The sequence below is a fragment of the Hippocampus zosterae genome, chromosome 11 (assembly GCF_025434085.1).
Source record: "Hippocampus zosterae strain Florida chromosome 11, ASM2543408v3, whole genome shotgun sequence".
In the NCBI taxonomy this organism is placed as follows: Eukaryota; Metazoa; Chordata; class Actinopteri; order Syngnathiformes; family Syngnathidae; genus Hippocampus; species Hippocampus zosterae.
Genome location: NC_067461.1, coordinates 1,065,968 through 1,090,467, shown reverse-complemented (window position 1 = coordinate 1,090,467; position 24,500 = coordinate 1,065,968). Strand labels below are relative to the sequence as shown.

The window sequence follows — 24,500 nt, the reverse complement described above, 5'->3', positions numbered from 1 at the left end:
TTCATTTTAAAAAAAGTGGATGATATGGCCTATGGCTTAACTGTCAGCGGTTTTTAAAAAAGACAGGAGAAAAAGCGTTGGTCTCAAAGTACATTTTATTAAAATGTGGTGCACAAGACAAGCAGAGGGAAACAAACTCCCAATTGGATTTACTGGACAAAGTGTGCCAGGGCCAGTCCGTCGCTCGCCATTCTCCAAAGAGGAAGACCACCGGGAGGAATCTAGTCTCGGCAAAGCTGCTTGCAGCATGACAAAGGAACCCAGCGAGTGCCGTAGAAAAAATAAAAATTCAAGCGTACATTACCTCACCAATGTTCAGCCGGGAAAACAAATGAGAAAACAATCCTTTTGCTTGTCATCTTGGAATGACTTTTTTTTTTTATGTGGAGGAAACTGCGATTGGGGTCTCTGCGGGTGCTGGGCCGATCCCTGTGCAACAGAGAAGAACATGTTATTCAAGTCTTTCATGGAATCTCAGATGAAAAACTAAATGTTGAAGAACAAAGCCAAATCTGCCATTGATACGAGTTGTATAACCTTCAAACGGGCGTCTTCCTGGCGTCTCCTGCTACGCTAAATTCAAATCAGCCATGATTGCAGAAGAGTGGACATTGTCAGGTGTTAATGATGTCGATCCATCATGTCGAGTCCCAGAGCGGCAATCCGACGACTCTGGGAGCTCCTGGTCAGCGTCTGCCGTAGACTCCGAGTGCTCCTGGTCAAGGTCTCCCGCAGACTCTGAGAGCTTTGGATCGGCGTCTCCTGGAGACTCCGAGGGCTTCTGGTCAGCATCTCCTACGGTCTGCTCTGACCGCAGCCCGGTCTGGGATCGGGTTTGGGATCGGGTTTGTCGGACGGGAACGCCGGAGGAGGGAGTCGTTCTCTTTTTTGCATTTTTCCCTCGCGCCCTCGCACCCGGAGCGGATTTGGCTTTGGGGGACGGAGGCGTTTCTGGGAGCGGTTCGGGAAGCGTCAACGGAGGCTTTTCGGCATCTGGTTCGGGCTCACCGGTTTTGACCTGCCGCAGAGTTTGCGCCGGCGTGCTTTCCGGATGCTCTGCCTGTGCACTTTCAGCAACCAAACCGTCGAGGAGAACTCCCGGGGGCGCTCGCTCGGGGTCGGTCTGCAGAGACCAAATGGATTCAATGCGGAGCTCCGACCCGGCGTTCCACGACGGGCCGGGATCCGTCCGCGGCGATGGGTTTGAAGGTCGGGCCGCGGCGTGCGGTACGGTTTGAGCGGCAAGGGGACTTTTCAGGGTCCCGCTTACGTCCGCCGCGCTCGACCTGATCAAGGATAATGGCCCCGTCTTGTCCTCGGAGCTGTAGAAGATGCCAAATAAATCCTGGGCTTTAGCGGCAGCCAGGTTACTTTTGGGTTTGTCGGACCTCTGGCCTCCATCCAGCGTGCAGAAGAGCGGGGGAGGCTTCACAAACACGGCGTGAGTCTGCTCGCTCTCCGGAACCCCGGGAGCCGCCACGTCCGGCTCCGTGTCCGCCGTTTCCGTTTCCAGCTCGGACCGGACGGGCGGCGACACTTCCGGAGCCGGGTTAATCTCCAGCCTCGATGGCGTCGGAGCGGTCGGGTTAAGCTCCGGCCTGGACGGCGGGGCGGGGGCGTTCACCTGGAGCCTTGAAGGCCCTGGAGCGCGACCCGACGGCAAGGGAGGCGGCGGAGCAGTCGCACTACTAACCGACGAGGCGGCGCTTGACGCGGGTGAAGTCGATCCGGAGCGGACCGTCGGGTGAGCCGGTCCGACCGCGGTCACGGCGGTCACGGCGGGACTTGACCTCGGCGGCGTCGGAGTCGATGCGGGTTCGGGGCCCGACGGGACAGAACGGAAGATCGGTGGAGCTGGCCTGACACTCGACACCGGTAATTTGGGGACCGACGGGGGAGGAGCGGACAGAGACGCGGGTCGGATCTCGGACTCGCGAGACGTCGGCTTAGTATGGTCCCGCTTGGTTTCCGGGAGTCTCTCGAGAGGAGGAAAAATGGGTCCGTCTTGGGCCGGCGGCAGCGGTGCACCCGGGCCCCGAGGGGCTACGGAGGGGACGGCGTTCGGAGGCGGGGGTTTTCCCCCGCTGTGGTTTCTCCCCCGCGCCGCGCCGGGGATGGACGGCGGCGGCGCGGGGGAGCCGCCGGCGGCCAACAGCTTCTGAGCAATCTCTTTGGCAAAGGCCACGGACTTTGCGAAGGAGTCGTCGTCGGGGACGCGGGCCTCTTTGGCGGCTCGTTCGTCATCCTTGATGAACTCGGCGGCTGCCTTCTGGGCATCTTTGGCCAGCTGGTTCTCCCGTTTCCTCCAGGTGAACCTCCCGAAGGTGGGCGGCAGCTTGGCGGCGTCCGGGCACTGTTTGAGGAGCTTGGCCCGCATGGCCGGACTGGGTCCGCAGATGATTTTGGGCGGCTCGTAGTGGGGCTTGACCGCGGCCGGCGCCTTCTTCTCTTTGCCTGCGTCCGCGTCTTCCCGTTGGCGCGGGTCCTCGCGCGGCGGCGGCGGCCGGCGCTCGTACGGGTCCTCTTGGCGTCCGCGGTGCCGATAATGACGTCCTCCTCGGCTCGCTTTGCGGGGCTCTTCCTCGTCCTCGTCCTCGTCTCTCCTCCAGCCGGCCCTCTCGTCTTCCTCCGCGCTCCAATGGTACTTGTCGCTTTTCTTCCTGGATTTCACCTCGTCCTCGTCCTCTTCCTTCCCGTCATAAAAAGTCTTGGTCTTGGGAGTTTTAAGCTCCTCTTCTTTCTTCGGCACTTTGGGCTTCTTCTCCTCCTCGACGGCCATCGACGGGGCGTCCTCCGTCCCAAACTCCTTTTCGCCTTTTCTCTCCTTTTTGCTTTTGCTTTTGTCGGCCACGCCTTCTTCCGGTTTACGTTTTTTCCCCGTCGAGTTGGAGTCCAGCCCGGCTTGGCGCTCCAGATTCCTTCTCTGCTCATAGAGCGGATTCTTGTACATTCTTTTCTGCAGAAGTGAGAGGGAGGAGAGTGAGAAAAGACAAAAAAATGGCAGAACACAGATGTCTAGCGCCTCTCGCCGGGACTGTCGAATATTTGCAATTGCAACGTTATGAATTCAACGCACGCAAGAGAGGAATCGCGACAGTGAGAAAGACAAACGGTCCCGCTGGGACTCCCGGTTGGATTTGCGGCGCTTACGTGGCGCTTTGGAAAGCGTGTCGCGAGAGAGGACGAAAGACTGGACGCCCGCGCTTCTGCTTTAAGCTAACTGGCCATGTCATTCCCTGGCTAATCCGCGCGAGCCAACGAGCGCCGCGCCACGGGAGGCGACGGCGGGCGTGCGCTACCTTGTACTTGTCGTTGTGGCAATGAGAGGTGACGTGCTCCTCGGCGCAGATTGCGTCTCCGAAGAACTTTTCGCACAGCACGCAGAAAAATCCTCGCACGGGAAGTAAGAACTCTGAGCCTGCAACACACGCCGCACATTTTAAATCCACAAGAAGGCGGGAGGCGGCGCGTCGGCGACGGCTTTCGAACCGGTCGGCAAACCCGAGCGGCGCCCGCGCGCCGTTCGGAGAGCGCGTGACCTTTGGCCCGCAAAGGAGAGAGGAGACGCAAGGTTTCCATCATGCGAAGCGCAAGACGGCCCAAACGGACACGGACGCACCAGAGAGCCGAGGACAAGCTGGAGGTACCTTTGGCCGGTTTCATTTGCTTGTCTTCCGTCTGCGCTTTTTTCCCCATTTGGGTGGGCGGCGCGGCCCACGGACGCTCGTAAGGGTCCAGAGTCTGCAAGGGAGCGGGAGACGTCATCAGCAAACGCCTCCCGAGCGGCCGAAAGGAGCCAGTCCATCCGCAAGACGTTGAGGGCGCGCAGAGATGCAAAGCGGCAAACGCAACGACACCAAGCGCGGCGTAAAACCAGGCCTTCAAAAACGGGGCCGACCAACGACATCCGCAGATCGGACAGAACGAATTGGCACGTCGACATGTCTGACATCCGGCCGAGTTCACCCAAGGAAAGAAAAAGGAAAAAAAAAAAAAGAGGACAAACCTTTCGGTGGGTTTTGCTGTGCAAGTGATTAAAAAAATCAAACATGGAGCCCGAGGTGAGGTTGCAGCTTTTGCACCAATGGTTTCCGGCGTCGTAGTATTCAAAGGGCTCCGGGAGGGGGCTCGCTTCCGACGTGTTCTGCTAGGGAAAAAAAAAAAAGATGGCAAGGGGGTTAGCATCGATGAGACCCGAGCAAGTTGGTTGACAAAGTTTAGGCCGCGCTTACCCATGTCAAGGTTTTTTTTTCTCCTTCTTTTCCAACGCCAAAACCAATCGCTACTCCTCACTGCGAGTTTTAGTTCAGTGGCGGCGTGACAAAATCAAGCAACGGCTTGCCGCAACAACGTCTCCACTCTGGCCACTTCGAGGGGCCGAGCGCTACCGCCAGACGCGACCAGACCACCAAATGGGCACGCTAAGCATTTCCCATTGGTCGCAGGCGGCGCTTTCTTTACCCGCATGTGGACAGCTCGGGGTGGGGGGTGGGGGGGCCTTGGATGCGCTTCGCATTTTTGGCCTTTCGGCTCACCGGTGCAAGTTTAGGGCAGCGGCTCTTTCAACACTGGCAACTCGATCTCCTCAGGATGCGCTTTGAGCAAAACCAGGAACCAACAGCAGCGCGCAGTCGAGCCCGCAACGCTCCCGCTTCAGCATTGGCAAACTTTGGCCGATTTTGGCGAGGGGGGCCGGGGGCAAACTCTCTTCCGTTATTTGCCGGCAAACCTAGCCATTTGTTTTTGGACCACGATAGCAACACTTTGGCGTTGACGCCAAGGAAGCGAGTTGGGGGGGTTTCATTTCGAGAGAGGGGGGGCGGAGGACCCCCCCCAAAAACTAGCTGTGCTTTTGCTGCCATCGTGTGGCAGCGACAGGCAATCGTAAGCCTCGTTCAGGCGGGGCAGGGCGCCGCTCCTCGGACATAGCCAAGCCTCAGAAGGGACGGACGGAGCTTTCTCCAACGCCGCTGCCTCTCTTTGGAACAACCTCCTGCCATGCGCGAGGCAAGCCCCCCCCCCATCTTCAAACACATTTTTATTCTTTGGCTTTTCTACTCGGCATATTTTTCTTATTTCATTGCCGTTACGTTCTATGAATTGGGTTATTTTCGACTCGGCGTCCACCACTTTGTACGCGTGGACGCTTGTTTTTGAAGTGCCCCGTAAAGTTGAGTTGAGCCGAGACGACGCCGAGCGCAAACGTTTTTCGTTGGTTTGTTTGTACCTTGGGGGACGCGCCGCCGCCGCCGCCGCCATCGCGTTGGCCCTCCTGACCGTGCTCCGTGCACGGCCTACTTTTGCCAGGGCTGTTGACCGCGTGAGCCGCCTGCGTCGCACGGGGCGTCGGGCGGGGGCGGTCGGAGGGTCCGAGCCCCAGGATGAGCGCCACCTTATCGATCTCGCTGCGCTTCTTCTCGGCGCCCTCGTGCTCCCTGCGCAGGTCGGAGATCTGCATCATGATGTCCTCCTGCAGGAGGCTGATCTCCTGCAGGAGCGGGTCTTTGTGGCCGTCCTTCTCGCGACGTTTCTTCCTCAGCAGCTCGCCTGAAAGCACAAAAAACAAGGCCGCCGCACTGTCAGCACAGGTGGGGCGGAGGGGGGGGGGGTGAAGGTCAACCGCGGAGGACGGGTTGCCATCGACTGCGATGGATTGTCACACCGCAGAGGCGCGGTGGCCGCGGTGAAATTTGGGCCAAGTCCCAAATGGCCGATCCCTATGTGGCCCTGCGATTTGCTTTTTCTTCGGCGGCCGTTTTTGAACAAAATCAGACAAAAATGTTCAAATGTAACATCCCACTCGAAGTGGTTATTAGTAGCTATTTTCCTGCACACTGGATAGGTGAAGAAAATCCCGGGCCGCCTCACTCGAGGTCCGATCCCTCACCGGTCAAAATCGGTTCAGTAGAGCGGGAAAAGGGGCCAAGGTTGAGCCGACGGGTTCAAGTTAAAAGTAGCCCTTTGAGAAACGCTCAAAAACGGTTTGGGTGAAACGATTGAATTGGCCAAATAACTGGTTAGCTCCCTGGTTTCAAGCGCGCAAACCTTTCTGTATTCCGTCTATTTGCCGAAGGAATCCAAAGTGACAATGCTTCGGAAGCCCGAGCACGGTCACGACGGATACGCCGGTCCCGCGATGCGCGAGCCGGAGCGAGGAAGAAGCGGCTGAACGAGGCGGCCGCTGGCGTAGCCAGCGCGGGACGTTCTCGTGGATGACGGCGGAGGGCCAACGCCACACGCTCACCCGACAAATTGTTGAATATCGCCGCACACGCTGCATTTCACAAAGGGGGATGGGAATGCACCGATTTGCAATTTGCCACCCGCCCCAAAAAGGGGGAGGAGGAAGATCCCATCACCACCATCCAACACGTCTGCATTTACGGAGCGCTTTGGTCCGGCCAGAAAGCAGAGCGCTGGCGTCGGCGCGCGATACCTTGCTGCTTCCGGAGCCGCTCCAGTTCCTTCATGAGGTACTCCTTCTTCTTCATGCGCTGCTCTCGCTCCTGTCTCAAGTTCTCCCGCTCCTCCAGAACCTGAACAGGGGTCAGCCGTCGGGTCAAAGGTCACCGGGAAGCCTCTTTGCGCCAAAAAGAGGAACGAGCGGCGCTGACCTTCTGCTTCTGGCTTTCGTTGTTCTCCTGCTCCGACACCTGACTCGGGCCCGTCCCGGCCACCCAAGGAGACTTGACGACCCCTGAACGACAAACTCAGGTCATCGCTTCAAAGGTCACGGGCCGAGCTCGACCTACAATATTCGGCCCCGGATGAAATCGCATCTCTGCAAAAATCGGATGCCCAAAGCCTGCCCCCCCACCCGCCCATATCCCCCAACCACACGTCCCTTCGCTTCCAGAAGGAAAAAAAATCGCTCTTTGCCTTTTTTTCCTGTTGGATTTTCTTTTCTCCCAATTAAACGGATGACGAGTCGGCCCTCGGATAAGCCACTGACCTTTGACCTGAGGCTCCGGCAGCCGCTGGGTGTCGGGCTGGTGGTACGGCAGAGCGCTTGCTGTTGGAAAGCTGTTGGCAGCGGGCGCCTGCAAGCTCGGGGGCGGGTACATGGGCGGCGGCCACTGCGGGTGCGCGTAAGGCAGAAAGCCGCCGTACTGAGCGTAGGCCGGCGGAGGGTAGCTGGGCGCCACGGCGCCGGACGCAGGAGAGGCTCGGTAGGAGGGGGGGACGGGCACGGCCGACGGGATGGGCGGCGCGGCGTCAAGCGACACCGTTTGCCCCGGCGCCTCATCGGGAGCCGCGTCGACACCGCGGCCGTCCGATCGTTTGACGTCCGCGTTCCGGCCGCGGGCCCGCCCGGCGCCGGGGCCCGCTTTGTCGTCGTCGCTTGAACTGCGGCTGAGGCTGCGCCGGCTGAGGCTGCGCCGGCTGCGGCCGTCGTCCGAGCTGTCAGACGAGTAACGCGGGCGTCGCTTTGGCGTCTTGGGAGCTTTTGCGGCTTTATTCCCATGCAGGCGCTCCTTGGTCCTGGCGGCCAGTTTGCTGAGCTCCGTCACACCCAGATCCAAGCCGATCGTCTTCAGCAGGTCCTGGAGCTTCCGGTAGTCTTCCTGCGCCTGCGCCTGCTGATGGTTCTCCTCTTCCGGCGGCGGTCCGGGAATGGACGCCCGCACGGCGGCGTGGGAAACTGAGGGGGGCCGCTCCGTAAAGGCCTCTCCGCTGGCTACGGGCGAGACCGCCGGAAGGACGGCGGCACGGGGCAAGTCTTCATAGAGGACGTCCTCCGTCACGTCCCCGTACGGATCGAACGCGTGGGTCTGGAGCGGCTGCGACGGGACGACTATCTCGGGGTCCTCCGAGTCTCCGTACAGGAACTTCTCCTCGTCGTCCATGTCGTCCGCCGGACTCTTTGCTCCTTGGGCCGCCACCGGGTCCAGCAAATGGAGGATCTCCTTGATTTCTGGGTCGCGATCGGCCCGCCGCCACGTCTGCGGGTCGGACCGCAGCTCGCTCAACACGGACGCCATGGCGGCCGGCTCCATCCCTTTGACGGCCCGCAGCAGCTCCTGCGCCACGTCGGAGAGGGCCGAGTCGGAGCTCTGAAGGACACAGAGGCACGCGGAACGTCACCTCGGCCGGGGACCAGGGCGGCTCGAGCGACAACAAGCGCCATTGAAGTTCACTCGCCGACTGACCCGAGGCCACAAAAACAAAAAGCCGCCTCTGGCATTCTTATCTGGAAACCTCTTTCTCAAGCGCCTCCCGCAGCTGTGAGCGTCATTACAACCCCCCCCCTCCCAATTCCGATTTGGCCGATTCCAAATGTTCTTGCTCGCTATGGCCGCTCAGGTTCCGACACGCTGGTCTTGAAACGGAGCGCCCAAGTCGACGACAATGAACATGATCGCAATCAAAAGGGGAAGCGCTCCCGCTTTCAGGCAGGCCTCTTACTCGAGTACATTTAAACGCAAGCATATTTGAACGGGAGTCCATTTGACGTCACATAGTTTGAAGATTTGGACCACGAGGCGAGCGACCAGCTCCAAGCCAATTTGCCTGGCGTCACGGTGACTTGTACTCGGACCCGAGTCTGACTTTGGGGTCCTTCATAAAAGACATTGGATGCATTTGTGCGCGCGTGCGTGAGGGGCGGCGGGCGGGCAAACGCACCCTGACCGTAGGCGAGCAGTTGTAATCGGAGCGTTTCTTGAGGATGGACTTGGTGGGCAGACACAACAAGTCCTCCAGCTCCTTCCTGCGACGAGCCTCTTCCAGTTCGGGAAACGCCTTCGTGTAGCGGTAGCGCTCGTTGATGCTGCTGCTGCTGCTGCTGCTGGAGCTGCTGCGCCTCCTGCTTGGCGCTCTACTGGAAGCCCGCCCTCGATTCCGCCCCCTGGACCTGGACCTGGACCTGGACCTGGACCTGGACCCGGACCTGCTGCGACCCCGGCTGCAATGACGGCTCTTGCTCTTGCTCCTCGCCCGACTTCTGCTGCGGCCGCGACCAATGTCCGTGCTTCGGTCTCTGTGGCGACACACATAGCCAACGTTGACGTCCTGCATTCCCGCAGTTACCGAGCGGACCGAGTAGCAACGTGACGAGCGTCTGGCATCGCCATGGAATTTCCTTAAAAACAGGAAATGAGCACTCGAAATGCCTTCCAAATCCTCCTGAAGAGGCACGCCCGGCCCGTTTTGCCATCTCTCCCCACCGTAGCTCATCAACAAGCTCTCTGGAAACGATGCGCAATTATTGGCCCTCCAGGACCGCGGCTTGACACACGTGCTCCAGAACAAAAAGACCAAAGACTGACGAGTTATTCTACTGTTGCTCCATTTGTGCCGTTTGGTAGACATGCACTCCAAATAGCAGACATATTGTGGCAACATTTCACATCCGTCCATCCGATAGCAACAAAACCGGACAGCTAACAAAAGTGGCCCGGCATCTACCGACACTAGTCTGGTTATTGCCACTTGAATAGCATCACGAGCGAAGCCTCTGCGACACGACGTACCTGGTAAACATGGCTTAACTAACAACAAGAACAGCAAGACTAAAGATCATTTGAGCAAACGTGTTATTTCAGAAGTGCGCATCAACCCGGCAGCCCTTTGCACAAATCAAAATGTCGTCATCAGCTCCAAAAAGGTTGGCAAGCACCGATCTAGGCTTGGAATGAACGCGGAAGAGTGAGGCCACGCACGCAGCGGCTCCTCCCGTTTTATGTTGAGAGGGAAGACATTTCATCTGTGCTGAATGTTACATGTTACACACACAGTACATTTGACAAGAAAGTTGTATCCAATCCGATCCAATTCTGAGCATCAGTCCAAATGCTCAGAATCGGATCCGATTGATGGTGCCGTGCGTTCCCACTCGCTCCTTATCCCTCTCCCCCCCCCCCCCCGTCACTGAGGGGGATTTGGAATGGGAACTACCAAGTGCAAGTGGCCGTTCCTGCCTGCCTTTTATGAAAAGTGTTCAGCGTGCCGCGACGGTGAGCGTTTTGAACAAGTTTTGACCTGCTGTGCCGACGCGGACTTGCGGAGCCGGTCAACTCGTTGCCCACCGTGATGACGAGTTTGTGGTCGATGGGAAGACGACGGCGAGGAGAGGGCGATCTCTGAAAACAAACAAACAAACAAACAAGCGCTGCTCTCACATCCGGCAATTTCAAGACTACTTTGATGTCCCGGCCCCCTCCCGCCATCAAGCACAAATCCGGAGCGAGCCACTCGTGTGCAAAAGGCCGAAAGTTGCGCGCGTGGGCGTTCGGACGGTCTGACCTCACGGGGCGGAGTACCGAACCGGTGCTGGCCGCCTCGGTGTCCCGCTGAGGGTGGAGGATAGTAGCCGCGGTGCGGCGGGAAGTGATGGTAGTCGGGGTGTCCGTGGCGGTGATAATCCGAGTGGTACGGTGATCTGGCCCGGTTCCTGTCGTCCGCTCTTTGGTGATGGTACGGCCGCGGCGGCGGCGGCGGGCCGCGGCCGTCGAAAGGCGGCCGGTAAGAGCCCCGCGGCGGAGGCCGACCGCGGAACATGTTTCGCCGAGACCGAACAACGATCGAGATGAAAGCGACAGACGGCGCCGGTGCTTGCGCGCGGCGTCGTATTGAACTGAAACGCGGCCGGGAGCTAAAGCTAAAAAGCTAAAGCTCAAGCTTCGTTTACGCAGTGGCTGCTTGGCTCCTTCTTCTTTTTTTCCGTTCGAACGGAGGTTGGCCTCAGCATTGAGGTGCGTTACCGCCACCTAGAGGACGGCATAGGAATTACAAGGCAGCGCGACTCCTCATCCAGGAGCAAATCGGACAAAGAAAGAAAACAAAAATCAATTTTCATGACTTCGCTTACCTGAGAGATTCTCCCAGTTTTCAAATAAAAGTATAGTACACGTTAGTGGTGCGCAGTCAAGACCTGTACTCGATACAGGTATGAATTGAAATGACAGGTACAGCCATTTATTGCTGAACTGTACTGTGTCCTTTAGTTTTTAACTTTACGAGAAAGTGTGAAGTTAAAAAATAAGCAAAAAACGTTTTTTTTCTCACCGATGAATTCAACTTGATATTTTAACCACGGATATAAGTCAACAACATCATGAACGAAGTCATTTGGAACAGATGATTGATGCAGCCCACTGCTGCCCTTCAAAAATAACTCCCATTTCTTCCACTTCATCATTTCCTTTGCTATCATGTTCGCTCTTTGATCATTCGCCGACTCGCGGCGGCTGCCATGTTGGTGATGAACCTCATTTTTAGCTCAACTCTGATTGGACGGCGTACCGTCACGGACCACCACTGACGCGCGTGAAGTTGTCGCAGTGGCCGCAAACTGTCGTTATTCGTCTAATTACACAAGAAGTGCGGACGGACTCGTGGTGAACTCGTGTTAACTAATGTAGCGCAAAATCCGCTTGCCTGTTCGCCCCACGATCCGAATGAAGTCAATTCATTGAATTGAATACAACTTTATTGTCAAATGTGATACAGCACAGATGAAATGTCTTCCCTGTCAACATAAAACAAGAGGAGCCGCTGCGGGTGTCCGCGCCGCCATCAAAAGAAAAGTTAACCAACAAATACAAGACAACATATGAGACGCAGACAATCGTGCACTCTTAACCACTTTCCTGCATAACGCTTTATTGTCTGAAGCAATTATCGATAAAAGAGGAGCGAATCAAAGATGTCATGCTGCAATGTTCGGGAGAGTTGCAAATGAAATATACGATGGCCACGACACGTGACGACAGACGGAGTGAGTTGTTGTAGCCCGCGTCATATTTTCACGGTGCTTTCTGACAAAAAAAATCTATCGATGAGGCATTTCACTAAAAGCGAGACTGCCATTCGGCGCTTGACGGCAGAAATACAGCGCCACGAAACGTACGGGGCGGACCGAATGAAACGTTGTCATTTTAAACATGGCAAAGCCTTGAGCTCGCTTACCGTTGGCCAAGAGAAGCGCAGCACAACCGTGCGGGCCAGCCCACATCCCTCCCCGGAGATACGATGTTCTAGATCTCTCCCGTGGACCTTCGCGGTGACCGTTTGCGTCGAAGCCAACGGGAGAGCGGTTCACTCACCTGACGCGGGTTAGGATGCCAGGCTTGTTGAAAATGGATCCGTGCCTTCACGCCTCGGCGTCGCGTCGACGTCCATCGCAATAAAGCGCAAACGTCAGCGGCGCCGGTCAAATGGCATTTATTCAAACGAACAAAAGACGATCGGGAGTAAAGGCTGCGTTTGTCAGCGCGCGGCGTCACTGCGGGGCGGCGGCGGCGACTTCCTCGGCCCACTTCTCCAGAAAGTCGCGCAGGTTCCCGTTGAACACGTCCATTCCTTTGGGTGACAAATGGACTCCGTCGGCTTGGTACAGGCCCGTGTTGGTCCCGCAGCGGATGTTGTCGTGGGTCAGCGAGACGCCACCCAGCTCGGCGAAAATGTTGCGGATTCGCCGATTGACCGTGCTTCGGACCAGATCCACTTCGTGGGCGTCCGGCGAGTGGAGCCACGCCCGGCGGGGGAGGATGTGGGACCAAACCAGGACGCAGCGGGGGAAGGCGGCCCTCAGGGAAGTCACGTCTTTCCTGACCGACGCCAGCAGGTCGCTGGGCGTTTCCGTGTTCAAGTCGTTGCCGCCCAGGTGGATGATAAGCGCCTGAGGATGGGGCCAGCTGACCCGGAGCTGCCGGAGCAGGGGCAGCAGCTGGGGCCAGGTCATGCCCCGGACCCCCTTCCACCACAGGATCAGCTTGTCGGGGTCCACGCCCAGCTGGGCGCCGACCTGCGCAGACTTGGCCCGCGACTCCGCCCAGTACACCAGCGAGTGGCCGCAAATCCAAACGTTGCGGGGCCCGCCGCCGCCCAGTGGCTTTCCTGCGGACATGAGGAAAAACCGACAAGCTGTTTGGCAAGTTCCTCTCGGCGGCTGGCGTCGGCATCCGAGGTTCGCTCGCCGGCGTCCGCGGCTCATGGTGATTGAAAAACCACAAGGGTCGCCTGCTTACCTTGGCCGTTTGCATTCATTCCGCAGCGAATGAGCAAAAGCTCCAACAATCGGACCGGCGATCGATTCCCAAACACTGTGCCGCGAGCGAAGGTCCGAAGGTGCGCCCCGGTAAACGATTGGATTCACCCGATCGATCCCGCTTTGCCAGGGACGTGTCGTGACGAGCAAAAAAATAAGAATAATATCATCATCATAAAAGCCGCCCGCCCCCCTCTCCCACCCGACAGCAGGAGAATATGTACGTCTTAATAGGCTCGGCTTTCACACCAAAGTCCATTTGGGGCCGACTTGGGACGGCAAACGCGTGCGGTTGGGGGCCGTTTCTTTTGGTGGCGTGGCGTGGCGTGGGGAGTGTTGTATGGCTGACTTATATGGCGCCGTCACAACAGCTGCAGCTGGAACAAAGCGCTGTTGAAAACGCTCAAACTTTTTCATGAATCGTATGTTGTTGTTTTTGGGAGAGCGTCAAGCCGTGGGCTCGGCGAATGTAGGCGCGGGTCAGCTTTTATGAGGACATGGAGTTCTTGCGGCTTTTAATCGGGTGCGGGTTGTCCATAGGAAATTACGTCATTACTTTTCTGTGAAAAATGAGTCTTTAGCCTTGGCAGGCTTACTGAACACTCCAAATTGTGAAAAAGGTGCGAGCGTGAGCGCAGACGGTTGTTTGTCTGCGTGTGCCTCAGACGGGAATGTTGAAAGTGCCAGAATGCTTCAATTCAAGCTGTTACGTCTTGTAGAGCGTACCGTTGTTTGCTATGCGTCTATCTGGCAATTGAAGGTAGGAGGGGGGGGGGGGGGTTCCTCCTGTATTTTATCATTTGTTCATATTAGTTTTGCCCCACGTACACCTGTAAAGAAAGACAGTGAGTGAAAAAAAACTGTTCACGCTATGCTATTTAAGAGCACTACCAATTAGCTATAAATAAAATGCGTCAGTTCCAGCGAGATCCCGGTCGTCTACTCGCCAACCGTGCACGCAGTCACCAATTGTGACCGCAAAGAAACTGCAATCAAACAACGTCACATTGAGAACGCGCGCATTCGATTCGCCGTATTGTAAAAGTGAGCTTGGCCGAGTAAAGGTTGGCAATCACAGGATCGTGGTCGTTCATGAGCTTAGCTTCCGCAGCCTTTCAAAACGTCTTACGAGCAGATGTCGGCCACCGTCAGAAATGAAGTTGCGCTCATATCGGACTTGCGTTCTTGCTGCGTGGCGGACTCCCGTTGGGTGGACAAGAAGCGACCGACAAAGACCGACGGCAAAGTGCCACGTTGTTAGGGCTAGCTAGCAAGAAGATGCTCAATTCCCAAGAGGAGGGGCTAACGTGGCGGCAGGCTTACTGTCAAACATTCCGACATCTCTAGCTATGGTGGCTAGCTTGGTCCCGGAGTCCGCATCCCTAAAGCGCTAACTGCTGTTCATAAGCTAAACATTCTGCTCTCTAGTGCACGTCGGATTGCTTACAGCCACACAGATGTGATGTTTCGGCAACTTCTAGAACCATTTGGAGGAAATGGCTCAAAACTCATTGGACACGACGTCGCTACTTTTAGCTGGGAAGCCTTAACATAACGCTGCGGTCAATCGCCCGCTGTCAAAGTTGAAAATGTCAGAATACCAAAAAGGTGTTGACTTTACTTACCCTGACCGTCAACCGAGACTTACCACAGCCGTAAAAAAACAACAACCAAAAAAGCAGCCTTTGACAACCAACTACGGCTAACATCTTGTCTCAACGTGCGCGGCGGTCCGTCCCAAGTGACGTCTTGATGCAGAACGGTTTTCGTGCGCGAAAGCTTTCGGAACATTGCTTAACGTCAGCGGCTCCGGTCAAACCCCAGGATTCGCGTAGTCACACTCGACATTGGCCGGATCTCCAGAGCTAACGTCTACGCGTTTGATTCTACGGCAACGCTCCCGCCGAGCGAGCCGAGATGCTAACGGCCGGGAAAGAACATTCATTCTTGAAACCGTGACTAAGCGTGGACTAAAATAACAGCGAGTCAACTTTAGCAGAGATAAAAACATTTTGCACATTCGCGCTCCCCGAGTCACGTCAAGCTATGTCCCGGAAAGCCGTTTTGTAGCAAACCACCGGCGCTCGTGGGGCTTCGTCGTTCAAAACACACACACACACAAAAGGGGAGTTTAGCATGAAGACGCTTGCTAGTCAAAGTTCCTGCACATGAAGATCCAGCAGACTGTGACCCCAAAAAAAAAAGAAAAAACTACGTTGGACTCACCTGGAAAGCAGGACTCTGTTTGGAAGCAATAAGGGACATGTCGAGCTAGCTAGCTACCCGAGCCACCACTTAAGCTATGATACGACGTCGTAAACGTCCGCTGGTAGGTGGATCTCCGCCAATAAGTTCGGGGCCCTTTAGCGAGCGCCGCTCACAGTCGGCAGCGGGGAAACGAGGCGCGAGCTAAAGCGTGCGAACGCAAATATCGGGATGGCCCCAATTCCACTCTTGTTGCCATCGAGAGTGCGAGCGCGTTAGGGGTCTTAACTCTCCAAAGTACCAAAAGCTCCCGAGGATGAGCCGCTCGGATCGTGGCTCTCTAGCGATGCGACGGTGTGTCGTTATTTAAGGTGGAAGGCGGTCGGCTCCGGTCGTACGCCGCCGGCCTTGGGGCAAATCAACTTTTGCCACCGAGTGAGACGATCTTTGGGGATGAGCGGATGACTCGCATCCGCTTCAAATGACATTCAAGGCGAAACGCTTTCAACGAGAGCCCGGTTGCCTCCACTCAACTTTGGCAGAGAACCCCGCCCGTCGCCGGTGAGCGACACGACTGCGCTTAGCTCTTAGCTTAGCTCTTTCTTTCGCGGTGGAAGCATGTTGTTGAAACCTGCCGTACGGACAGAGTTCCTCGGCACCGCGAGCGATATCGACGCTCGTGCGCAAATCGGGGAGCGAGGAAACGTTTTGAGACTCACGTTCTGGCGGGTCATCATCAGTGCAGTGAAAATGTCTGGGATACCTGGGGCAATGGCGGCGCCGTCGCCTTGTCTTTTGTGCGCTCGAGCGTCCCCGGGGCGCTGTTCCTGCGGCTCCGCCATCTTCTGCTTGTACAAATCCGGCTGCAACACAACCAAAGACACGTGGGCAAGGCTGGGAAAGTTCCGGCAGGCCAACGCCGCCGCCGCCGCAGACTCTACCTTCTCCGTCCGCCCGCTTTTCACGTCGCCGACTCGCTCCGGAGAGCCGGCGGGACCGGGGGTCATCGCCGACCCCGGCGGCAAACTGAACTGCACCGATTTGAGCGCTTTCGCCGCTGCCGTCGCAGTCAAAGACTTGACGCTTTCAATGACCTTCAGGCATTTGGCCACCGTCGCGGAGATGTCGGGCCGCTCCTCGCCGGCAGTCACCGACGGCGACGCCCCTCGGGCGCCGGCTCCGAGGGAGCGGAGGGCCCCGGCCGCTGGCAGCTCTGCGTCCTGGGAGGGCGCCGCCGCGAAAGGCGGCCGTCCGGGTGGGCGTCGGGGAGGCGGTCCGGGAGGAGGCCCCGGCGGAAGGCGGCCGACGGCGGCCAGGGGAGAAGCTTTGGGGGAAATATCCAGGGGCCAGTTGACCGGAGGGGACGGGTGGCGGTAGCGTTCGGGCGGAGGTCCTGGAGGGGGCCCGGGTGTAGACGACGCGCTCGCCATGGTCTTGGTCAGATCCTGCAGCTCTCGGGCCTTTTCCAGCATCTCCAACTCTTGTTGATCGAGGAATTCTTCATACTCGGAGACGCGCGCGGGGGCCCCCGCGTCGCACCATCGGGCGGGGGAGGGGGAAGGCATGGGGTCTGCCCGAAGTCTAAGGGGTCGCTCCCGCCCGTCTCCGGCGCCGGACGAGGCCTCGGAGGCACCGTTGGCCAGCTGCGCCACGTCCGCCGCCGTCAGCTTCAGGCCGATGCTCCGCAACAAAGTCTGGATCTGGCTGTAAGAGGCGGACTCGCTCGATTGGTTCCGATCCTCCGCGCCGAAGCGGCCGCCCGTCGAGTCTCCGGCTAGACCCACAATCCGAGAGAAGCCTTTGCCGTCTTCCAGCGCCCGCTCGTGCGGCAGAAGTTCGTCGTTGGCGGCAACCGCTTCCGGAATCGCCTTCTTTTGAAGCATATCGAGGAAGCGATCCAGCGGGGGCTTCGGGACCGCGGGCGGCGTCGCGGCCGCACGGCCCGGCGAGGGGCTTTTGGACGGCGGCGGAGAGGGAGAGGGCGGCCCAAAGGTCGTGGCCAAAGACGAAGGGACGGAGGCCAACGACGGCGGCGGCGACGCTTCCGGAGCGTAGCGGCCGCGAGGGGGGCCGCCCGCATACGAGGGCTCGCTGCGCGGATCGTCACAGAGCTGCTCGTAAACGTCGTAGCGGTTGGCGTAGCGCCGGCCGGCGGAGGAGGAGGAGCTTTCGTACGCGGTCACGCCATCGTACGCCGGCCCGCCGTCGTACGCTCGCTCGCCGTACGGCCGGCCGGCAAAGGCGCCAGCGTAGCCGTCGGAGTAGCGCTCGCCCGAGCGCGGGCGCGGCCCGTCGTAGTAAGGCTCGTCGTACGTCGGGGGAAGATGGCGGGCGTAGTCGGGGTCCTCGGCTCGTTTCTTCAAAATGGAACGCGCCGGCGTGAACTCGGCCAAAGGCTTTGCGATGCGGCCGTGGTCGTAGTCGATGCACGTCGGCTGCGCGGGCTCGGGGCCCCGGGCGTCCATCAGCGACTTCTTGAAGGCGATCATCTCGTTGAGCTCCTCCAATTCTCGCTTCTTCCTGGCCAGCTCGTCGTCCACGGCGGCGCCGCGAGCCCTGGGAGGGGGGCTGCGCTCCCTCCTCCTCTTGTGCCCCCCTCCTCGGTCTCCGCCCGCTTTGCTTCTTCTCTTTGCGGAGCTTTCTCTGCTCGGGCTCCTGCTGCGACTGCGACTCGGGCTACGTCGGCGGGACCTTTCCCGACTGGCGCTTCGTCTCCGCCGGCTGCTTTTGCGCCGACGTTCTCGACTGGAGCTGCGCCGACGTTCTCGACTGGAGCTGCGCCTCCTTTTGATTTCCCTTCCAAATTTGTCCGTGGGCGGACTGCGGCTCCGGCCGCGGCCCGCGCCGGCGCTCGGCTTGACCGGGGCTCGCAACTGTTTCACCACCGTCTTCAGCCGCTCCGCGTTGGGCACCTTCCGCCTTTATAGGGAGAGGACATCGTTGCTAATGGTTCAACAAAGCTTTCAGGGCGGAAGGAAATGACTTACTCGGAGTCTTCTGAAGCTTTGGCGAGCTTGATGGTCATCTGAGGAGGGAGAAGAAAGCCTTAACGGCGCTCTTAAGACTTGGACACCGGTGAAACGGAGCATCTTCATCTCGCTCCGTCGTCGAGTCGCGACCGCACTCGAGCCGGCTCGACTTTCCTCGTTTGTTCCTCCGATACGAACGGGAGGCACGCGTGACTCCTCAAAGTCGGCGTCATACGAGCGGGGCTCAAACGAGCGGAAAGCGATTCCCTCTTGTGTTTTTACGCGCTTGGCCCATCAACGTGATTCTGAAGCCAGGAGGCCATAGCGCTTCCCCGGCGGCCATCTATTTTTTTTTCCCTCCCTACTCCACTCCACCCGGCGGGAGGCGGCGTATTTGTAGCTTCCTCGCGCAACAAAACAAAGCCCTCGAGCGATGGAGCAAAACCTCTTTTTGTTCAGTGGCCCGCCTCGAATGTAAAATCCGGGTGGAAAAAAAAAGACGGGGCTACACCGCGGAGCGAAGGAGGACTTTGGAAACGCTCACCTTCCCTTTGCCAGCGGCGACAGGGTTGAGTTTTCTGGCCGGTAGGAAAACGCTCTCGGCGCAATGTCTGATCCTGATGGCCTGGTGGCCGCCCGCCGCTCGGTCGTGCTGGAACGGGAAGCGCACGTGAGCGGGGAGGCGGCGACGGCCGCGGGAGCCCTTCCTTGCGCTTACCGGGACCACGCTGAACTCCACCTTCTCGTTCAGCTGCAGCTTCTTTTTTCCAATCACTTCCGACAGGCGGAAGAAGAGCTGAGGGTTCTGCGCGCACTTGATCAGGCCGTGATCCTCGGAGAACTCGATGACGATGCCCTGCGAAGGGGCGCCGGCGCAGGCGTGAGGCGCCGAGCGAGCTCGCCGCCGGCGGAGGAAAACGGCTTCGGGCGTCTTACGTGGCGCCGTTGCTCCGTGGACTCTTCGAAGGTGGCGGAAAGGATCTCCACAAAAGCGGCCCGCTCTTCTTTGCTCTCCCGATGGGTCGCCACGTTGAAGCGCACCTGGAAAGGCCGCCCGCGCGCCTCCGTGAGAAGCCTCGCTCGGCGTGGGCTTGCGCTCGCTCACCGGCGTCGGGGGGGCTCACCTTGTCGCCGGTCAACATGGTGGCGGCGGAGAGCAGGTCGGCGGGGCCGAAAGGAAGTTGCTTCTGGCGACCGTCGACGGTCATCACCAGAAGCCCCGCCTCTTCGGGGCCGCCTTCGATCTCTTCCGTCTTTGCCTGGCCGTTGGCTTGCTCCTCCTTGACCTTCACGTCCTCCTCCGCAGTCGTCCCCTACAAGACCAGGTGGCGCCGCCCGTTACCTTTGGGCGGGTGAGCTTCAGCCGTGACAACGACGAGCTCGCGTTCGGGGCCGGTCCCGTGACAGCGCCCCCCGCCCCCAAGCTTTTTGTTTAAACAGCGACATGGGCAAAATGCGGGTGTTTGAAAGCATTTTACCAGCTTTCAAGCTTTCCACTATGCGGCCAAATGTGCGCTGCGACTTTGGCAACGCGAGTGTGATGCCGCACATGCAAAAAAAATAAAAGCCATTCAAAAGACGACGTGAGGAAGAGAAGAGCACGTGCCTGCTCTTCCTGCTTGATCTTCAATTCCTCCGCCTCGGTTTTCACCTGCAAGACAACAACACGCGCCGTCGTCAGGACGATGCGCCGGCGCATCCCGCACGCCCGCCCGCGCCGCCGTGGTAAAAAAAAAGTGTTCGCGCCTGTTGGTCCGGGGGCTCCTTTTTGCCGCGCCGTCTTGCGACCGCTTTAAGGACGGTGCCGTCGAAGCGTTCCTTGCTGATTTCCAGCCGGCTGTCGGGAAGGGGCACGCTGAAGCCCAGCGGAGTCCACTGTGGGGAGCGCGCCCACGCCCAGTCAACAAGCGCAAGGCGGCAGACTGGCGCCAGGGCCGTTTGCAAAACTCACCTTGTCCTTGGCGGCGGCGAGCGCCGCAGACGCCGCCTCCTTGCGCTTCTTATCTTTTTGCTCCTCCTCGTCCTCCTTCTTCACGTCCTCCTCCTTCTCCTGCTCTTGCCGTCGCTTCTTCTCCGTCAGAATTCGGTCCTCCACCATCTTGGTCCGACGAAGTCTGATGGCTCTCTTCTCGTCCGCCACCTTGGAGGGCACAAAGCCGCGGAGGTCAGCTCGCAACCTTTCCGGAAGCTCAATCGATGAGAGGCGCCGAGGACAAGGGCCAGACTGGTCACCGCTCCCTCTCTTTTTTGGAACCGGCGCCCCTCGCTGCCCAGCTTTAAAGACAACATTGTGTCCTTTGGCTTTTGATTTTTAGTTGGACTCTTTCTGCCGGTCGTTTGTTGTCGCGAGGATCCTATTTGCTGCGTGTACACCGGCGGTTGTTTTAAAGCGCTCTGGAAATACGGTACAGTGGAGTTGAGGCCGGGGGGGGCGCTCACCTGGGACAGGGTGAATTCCACCTCCTTGTTGACGTCCTGGGCGTCAAACTCCGTGTCGCTGAAGTTCTCGCAGAGGCGGAAGGGCAGATCCCCGTGCTCCTCGGAGGCCAGGACGCCCTCGGACCGCGTCAGGCTCCTGATGACGCCCTGGAAGCCGACGCGCCGGCGTCACAAAACGGCGATTGCGCTCTGAAGTCGCCCGGACGACGTCGGAGGAGCGGCTCCAAAGTGCCATCGGCGCGAGCATCTCAACGTGCAAGCGCCGTTCAAAAGAAGAAAGAAAGAAAGAAATGGCTCGCCAGCGTGCTTCCGGCGGGCCGAAGAGGACGCAAGGACGTCTTGCGCGTGACGGCTGACAGAAAGGCGGCAATCACGAGTTGGCTCGGACCAAAACGCATTTGGATGCGCCGCCCGTTTTCCTCCAGCGAGCGGATCGATTTGGACACCTTTCATTTCTGCAAAATGCATTCCGTGACCGTTCGCAACGTGGACAGGGCGCGGTTTTTCAAAATGATCATCCGGGTTAGAACGCGTCTCCGTACGGCTCTCCGATTTGCGCCTCGCCGTGTCCAGCATATTTACAGCTGGAAAAGGGAAAGAAAAGAAGCGCCTCCCGTCGCCCTTGAAAAAACCAAACGAGGAGCGAACGGCAGACGCGGCGTCGGCGGGCCCTCCTACCAGTTCTCGCTTCTCCTTCGTATGGACGAAGGTGAAGGGGATCTTGGGGCGAACGTTGGCGGCGCGCTTCTTCTGCGTCTTGGCGTCCACCAGCAGGCTGAGGAGCACGCGGTCGTCCTTCAGCAGCGTGACGCCGCAGTCTCCCCGATCAAAGGTCACGTTGGTGTGCAGCGGCCCGATGTTGGCGAAGATCTGCCCCGGGTAGCCCGGCTTAAGGGCCTGCGGGCCAAACAAAGTCAGAGGCCGGCGCGCCGGCTCGGGACGCGGCGCGGCCCGACGCTCACCGCGGCCTCGACGACGGGCTGGCTGACCACGCCCTCGTACAGCTCGGGGACCTCGGCCGGCGGCGCGGGCTCCGCCTTTGAGACGGAGCTGCAGAGGGTGAGCAGGAGAGACTCCTTCACCCGTCGGAGGCGAATGGCCCGCTCGCCCGCTCGCAGCTGATGGCAGGGACAGACGGCGGTCGGTCCAACGGTCGCTCGGCGGGTCGGTGGCGAGCTCTTACCTTGTGGAGGGTGAACTCCACTTCTTCGTTGACGTCCTCGGGGGTGAAGTCCACGTCACTCAAGTTCTCTTTGACGTGGAAGGGAAGCTCGCCGTGCGCGTCTGACCTGATGACGCCTTCGCTGTCGCCCAAGCTGAGGATGGTGCCCTGCCAGGGGGCCGGACGGGAGACCGTGAGCGGGAGGAGGCACGCGTCGCCGCCGGCCGACACCGAGGGATGTCGCGTCCCACGTGCCCGAGTCAAACGGGCGCCCTCACCGTCTGGCGGGTCTCCTTGGTAAACTGGAAGGTTTCGGGGAGCTTGGGGCGGATGTTGGTGGCGCGCCTCTTGTCGGTGACGATGTCGCGCAGCAGGTTGACCAGAACCTGGTCGTTCTTGAGCAGGGTGACGGCGCTGTCCCTGCTTTCGAACGGCAGGTTGGTCCTCACCGGCGCGATGTCCACGCGCACCTGACCGGGCAACTGCCGCTCGCCGGCCTGCGGGAAGACGGACGGCAGCTCGTGGGCCGCGCCCTCTTCGGCTTTGGCCGGCGCCCGACGGGGCTCACCTGGGCCTCCGCGATGGGCTGGCCCACCACGCCTTCGTAGATGTCCGGCTCCACGTTCTCCGTGCCGCCCGGCGCCACCTTCACGTCCGTCGCGATCTGGGCGTTCTGTCGGCGAACCACACGCTCCGTGAGGCCGCGGCCGGCCGTCGCCAAAGGCGGCGAGGGTGAACGCGACGTGGCACCTTCAAGAGGCAGGCGGTGAAGTGCACTCGCACGCCGGGCTTCATGGCTTTGGGGTTCCCGAAGAAGACCCCAAAGTCAAAGGTGAACTTTTCCAAATCTTCCCGCTCGATGTGGCCGAACGTGGGCTGGAGAGGCAAAAGAGCACGCAAAGCGTCTCGTACGCCGGCGACTTCATTCGCGCTCACGGTGAACGCGGGGCCAAAATGTGTCACCAGCGGAACGTACCCCGATGAAGGAGATGATGCCCGTTGATCTGCCCGCCGGCGGCCTGGCGACAAGACGGCACGCGAGTCATGGAGCGACCGATCGCAGGTGGCGGCGATTAGACGAGGGCGGCGTAGGCCTACTTGTCAAACGATCGCTTTCCCAGCAGTCCGAAGACCTTGGCCGAGCCGCCGGCTTCCGCCGCGGGGGCGGGGTCCGCCGGCTCCGCCGCCGTTTTAGGGGCGGCCGCCGTTTGCGGTCGGGCCGCCGGATCGACGGCCGCCGGCTTACTTTCGGCCGCGGCGCTGTCCGTGGTCGAAATCAACGCTTTGATCTGACGGATGAAATGGGAAGACGTCAACGCCGCCGACGACCGGCGACTAAGTCGCACTGGCCCGCCCACTCACCCACTGGGGCTGCTCCGGCGGCGGATCGGTAGTGGCTTCCTGCGCGGGTGTCTGAAATGGTGACAAAACGGCAGCTTGATTTACGTGAACGGCATTGGCGTGCGCCAAGCGGCAACGGCGTTTCACTTCCTGACGACTTCTTCAGTTCAGCGACGACTAACTTTCCTATCTGCCCCAATGGCGAGTTTCACTCGCACTCCGGCATCCGATGCGGGACAGCCGGCTCACGGGCACGCCGGGACAGATTCAGAGTGACCCGTGGGGTGGAACGCTTTGCTCGAGGGCATCGGAGAGGGCATCTTATGCACACGTGTGGTCCCGTGGCATTTTGCCGCCCCAAATTAGAGCTGGCTCTTACGGATCAACTTCTCGCAGCATTTTTGAGACAGAGAAAAATGTGTTTGCGAGTGCGTCTCACCCATTCTGGGCACGGGTATCCCGGGAAGCCAAAGGGGGGCGCGCAACCCGGAGGGGGGACCGCCGCACCCGCATCTGGAGGTGGAGGAAGGCAGGGAGGGGGCGCCGGACCGCACGGGCCCCAGCCAGGATATTCCCAGCCAGTAGGAGGAGGAGGCACGTCGGGGTCCCAGTGCGGGGGAGGCATCCATTCGGGATGAGGCCCATAGCCCGGTGACGGCGGTCGGCCGGGGTCCCAGCCCTCCGGTGGTGGTGGGCCCCAGCCCTCGGGTGGTGGTGGGCCCCAGCCCTCGGGAGGGGGAGGGCCCCAGCCTCCGGGAGGATGGGGCCCCCAGCCCCCTGGCGGCGGTGGGCTCCATCCTCCGGCAGGAGGGCCCCAGCCACCGGGCGGGGGCGGCCCCCATTCTCCTGGATGAGGAGGAGGAGGGCCCCATTCTCCGTGTGGCGGCTGCCAATAACCCGGAAGTGGCGCTCCGTCTCGGTCGGGCTTTCGTCCTCGACCCATCGCGTCGCTGTCTTGTGCTAGTGAGCTAAGCTAGGAGCCGAACGTCACGAGGACGTCAAACCTTACGCCCGGAACTCGACCTCGGTGGGAGAAATGTTTCTGGTTGATCTTCTTTTTTCCAGTTGCCTCGTTCGTTTGAAATGCAAAATATGAGAAAGAACCAGCGTGACGAAAAATGAGACTTGCTGGACAAAGTGGTCGGTGTGTTGCCCGCTGTCGCTTCTTCTTCTTTTTCTTCTTCTTCTTCTTCTATTGCTTCTTCTTCTGCTGCTACTTCTTCTTCTGCTTCTTCCTCTGAACAATGGGCGAAACACTCATAGGTCGGGCTCTTGAGCGCCGACTAAAAATTCCGTTGTTTCAATGTGGCATTTGAATTTGTCACGGTCAAGGATCGAGCCTTTTCTGTTGCCGCTGCCCCTCTCTGGAATGACCTCCCACTGAACATTGGGC

At 59.3% G+C, this 24,500-nt stretch overlaps 2 protein-coding genes across 5 annotated transcripts; both read right to left on the bottom strand.

Moving 5' to 3' along the window:
* Nucleotides 1–77: 77 nt before the first annotated feature.
* On the bottom strand, nucleotides 78–10,905 carry znf318 (zinc finger protein 318). Of its 2 annotated transcripts, none has more exons than XM_052080602.1 (12): nucleotides 10,246–10,905; nucleotides 9,982–10,082; nucleotides 8,626–8,980; nucleotides 6,953–8,054; nucleotides 6,615–6,697; nucleotides 6,437–6,536; nucleotides 5,228–5,547; nucleotides 4,007–4,147; nucleotides 3,648–3,741; nucleotides 3,300–3,418; nucleotides 538–2,956; nucleotides 78–429 (listed from the first exon to the last, which is right to left on the bottom strand). In XM_052080602.1, exons 1-11 carry the CDS (start codon nucleotides 10,498–10,500, stop codon nucleotides 569–571), a joined length of 5,058 nt encoding a protein of 1,685 aa, XP_051936562.1. In that variant the 5' UTR covers nucleotides 10,501–10,905; the 3' UTR covers nucleotides 78–429; nucleotides 538–568. The 2 variants fall into 2 exon arrangements, with proteins under 2 accessions (XP_051936562.1, XP_051936563.1); XM_052080603.1 differs by having other exon boundaries at nucleotides 4,007–4,144.
* Nucleotides 10,906–12,149: 1,244 nt separating this feature from the next.
* si:dkeyp-121d4.3 (serine/arginine repetitive matrix protein 1) lies at nucleotides 12,150–24,332 on the bottom strand. 3 transcript variants are annotated; one of them, XM_052080606.1, is made up of 14 exons: nucleotides 23,547–24,329; nucleotides 23,129–23,179; nucleotides 22,865–23,055; nucleotides 22,743–22,785; nucleotides 22,517–22,642; nucleotides 22,335–22,439; nucleotides 22,045–22,263; nucleotides 21,788–21,934; nucleotides 21,567–21,722; nucleotides 21,283–21,501; nucleotides 20,605–20,751; nucleotides 20,117–20,305; nucleotides 19,772–20,040; nucleotides 19,339–19,478 (listed from the first exon to the last, which is right to left on the bottom strand). In XM_052080606.1, exons 1-13 carry the CDS (start codon nucleotides 24,048–24,050, stop codon nucleotides 19,843–19,845), a joined length of 2,295 nt encoding a protein of 764 aa, XP_051936566.1. In that variant the 5' UTR covers nucleotides 24,051–24,329; the 3' UTR covers nucleotides 19,339–19,478; nucleotides 19,772–19,842. The 3 variants fall into 3 exon arrangements, with proteins under 3 accessions (XP_051936565.1, XP_051936566.1, XP_051936567.1); XM_052080607.1 differs by lacking the exon at nucleotides 20,605–20,751 and having other exon boundaries at nucleotides 23,547–24,332; XM_052080605.1 differs by lacking the exons at nucleotides 20,117–20,305; nucleotides 20,605–20,751; nucleotides 21,283–21,501; ... (7 more) ...; nucleotides 23,129–23,179; nucleotides 23,547–24,329 and adding exons at nucleotides 12,150–12,840; nucleotides 15,960–16,059; nucleotides 16,138–18,115; ... (2 more) ...; nucleotides 18,884–19,021; nucleotides 19,102–19,206 and having other exon boundaries at nucleotides 19,290–19,478; nucleotides 19,772–19,893.
* Nucleotides 24,333–24,500: the final 168 nt, after the last annotated feature.

Excerpts from the sequence above, each read along its gene's own strand:
- znf318 (XM_052080602.1), bottom strand. The coding sequence starts at position 10,500 with ATGTTCCGCGGTCGGCCTCCGCCGCGGGGCTCTTACCGGCCGCCTTTC. Across the intron at positions 8,055-8,625 it reads ACTGCTCGCCTACGGTCAGG|AGCTCCGACTCGGCCCTCTC; the intron begins GTGCGTTTGCCC and ends TGTGTCCTTCAG. Across the intron at positions 3,419-3,647 it reads GCAAATGAAACCGGCCAAAG|GCTCAGAGTTCTTACTTCCC; the intron begins GTACCTCCAGCT and ends CGTGTGTTGCAG.
- si:dkeyp-121d4.3 (XM_052080605.1), bottom strand. The coding sequence starts at position 19,864 with ATGCGCCGGCGCATCGTCCTGACGACGGCGCGTGTTGTTGTCTTGCAG. Across the intron at positions 19,022-19,101 it reads CCACGGAGCAACGGCGCCAC|GGCATCGTCATCGAGTTCTC; the intron begins GTAAGACGCCCG and ends GCCCCTTCGCAG. Across the intron at positions 12,841-15,959 it reads CGGCGCCGCCATTGCCCCAG|GAAAGCCACTGGGCGGCGGC; the intron begins GTATCCCAGACA and ends TCATGTCCGCAG.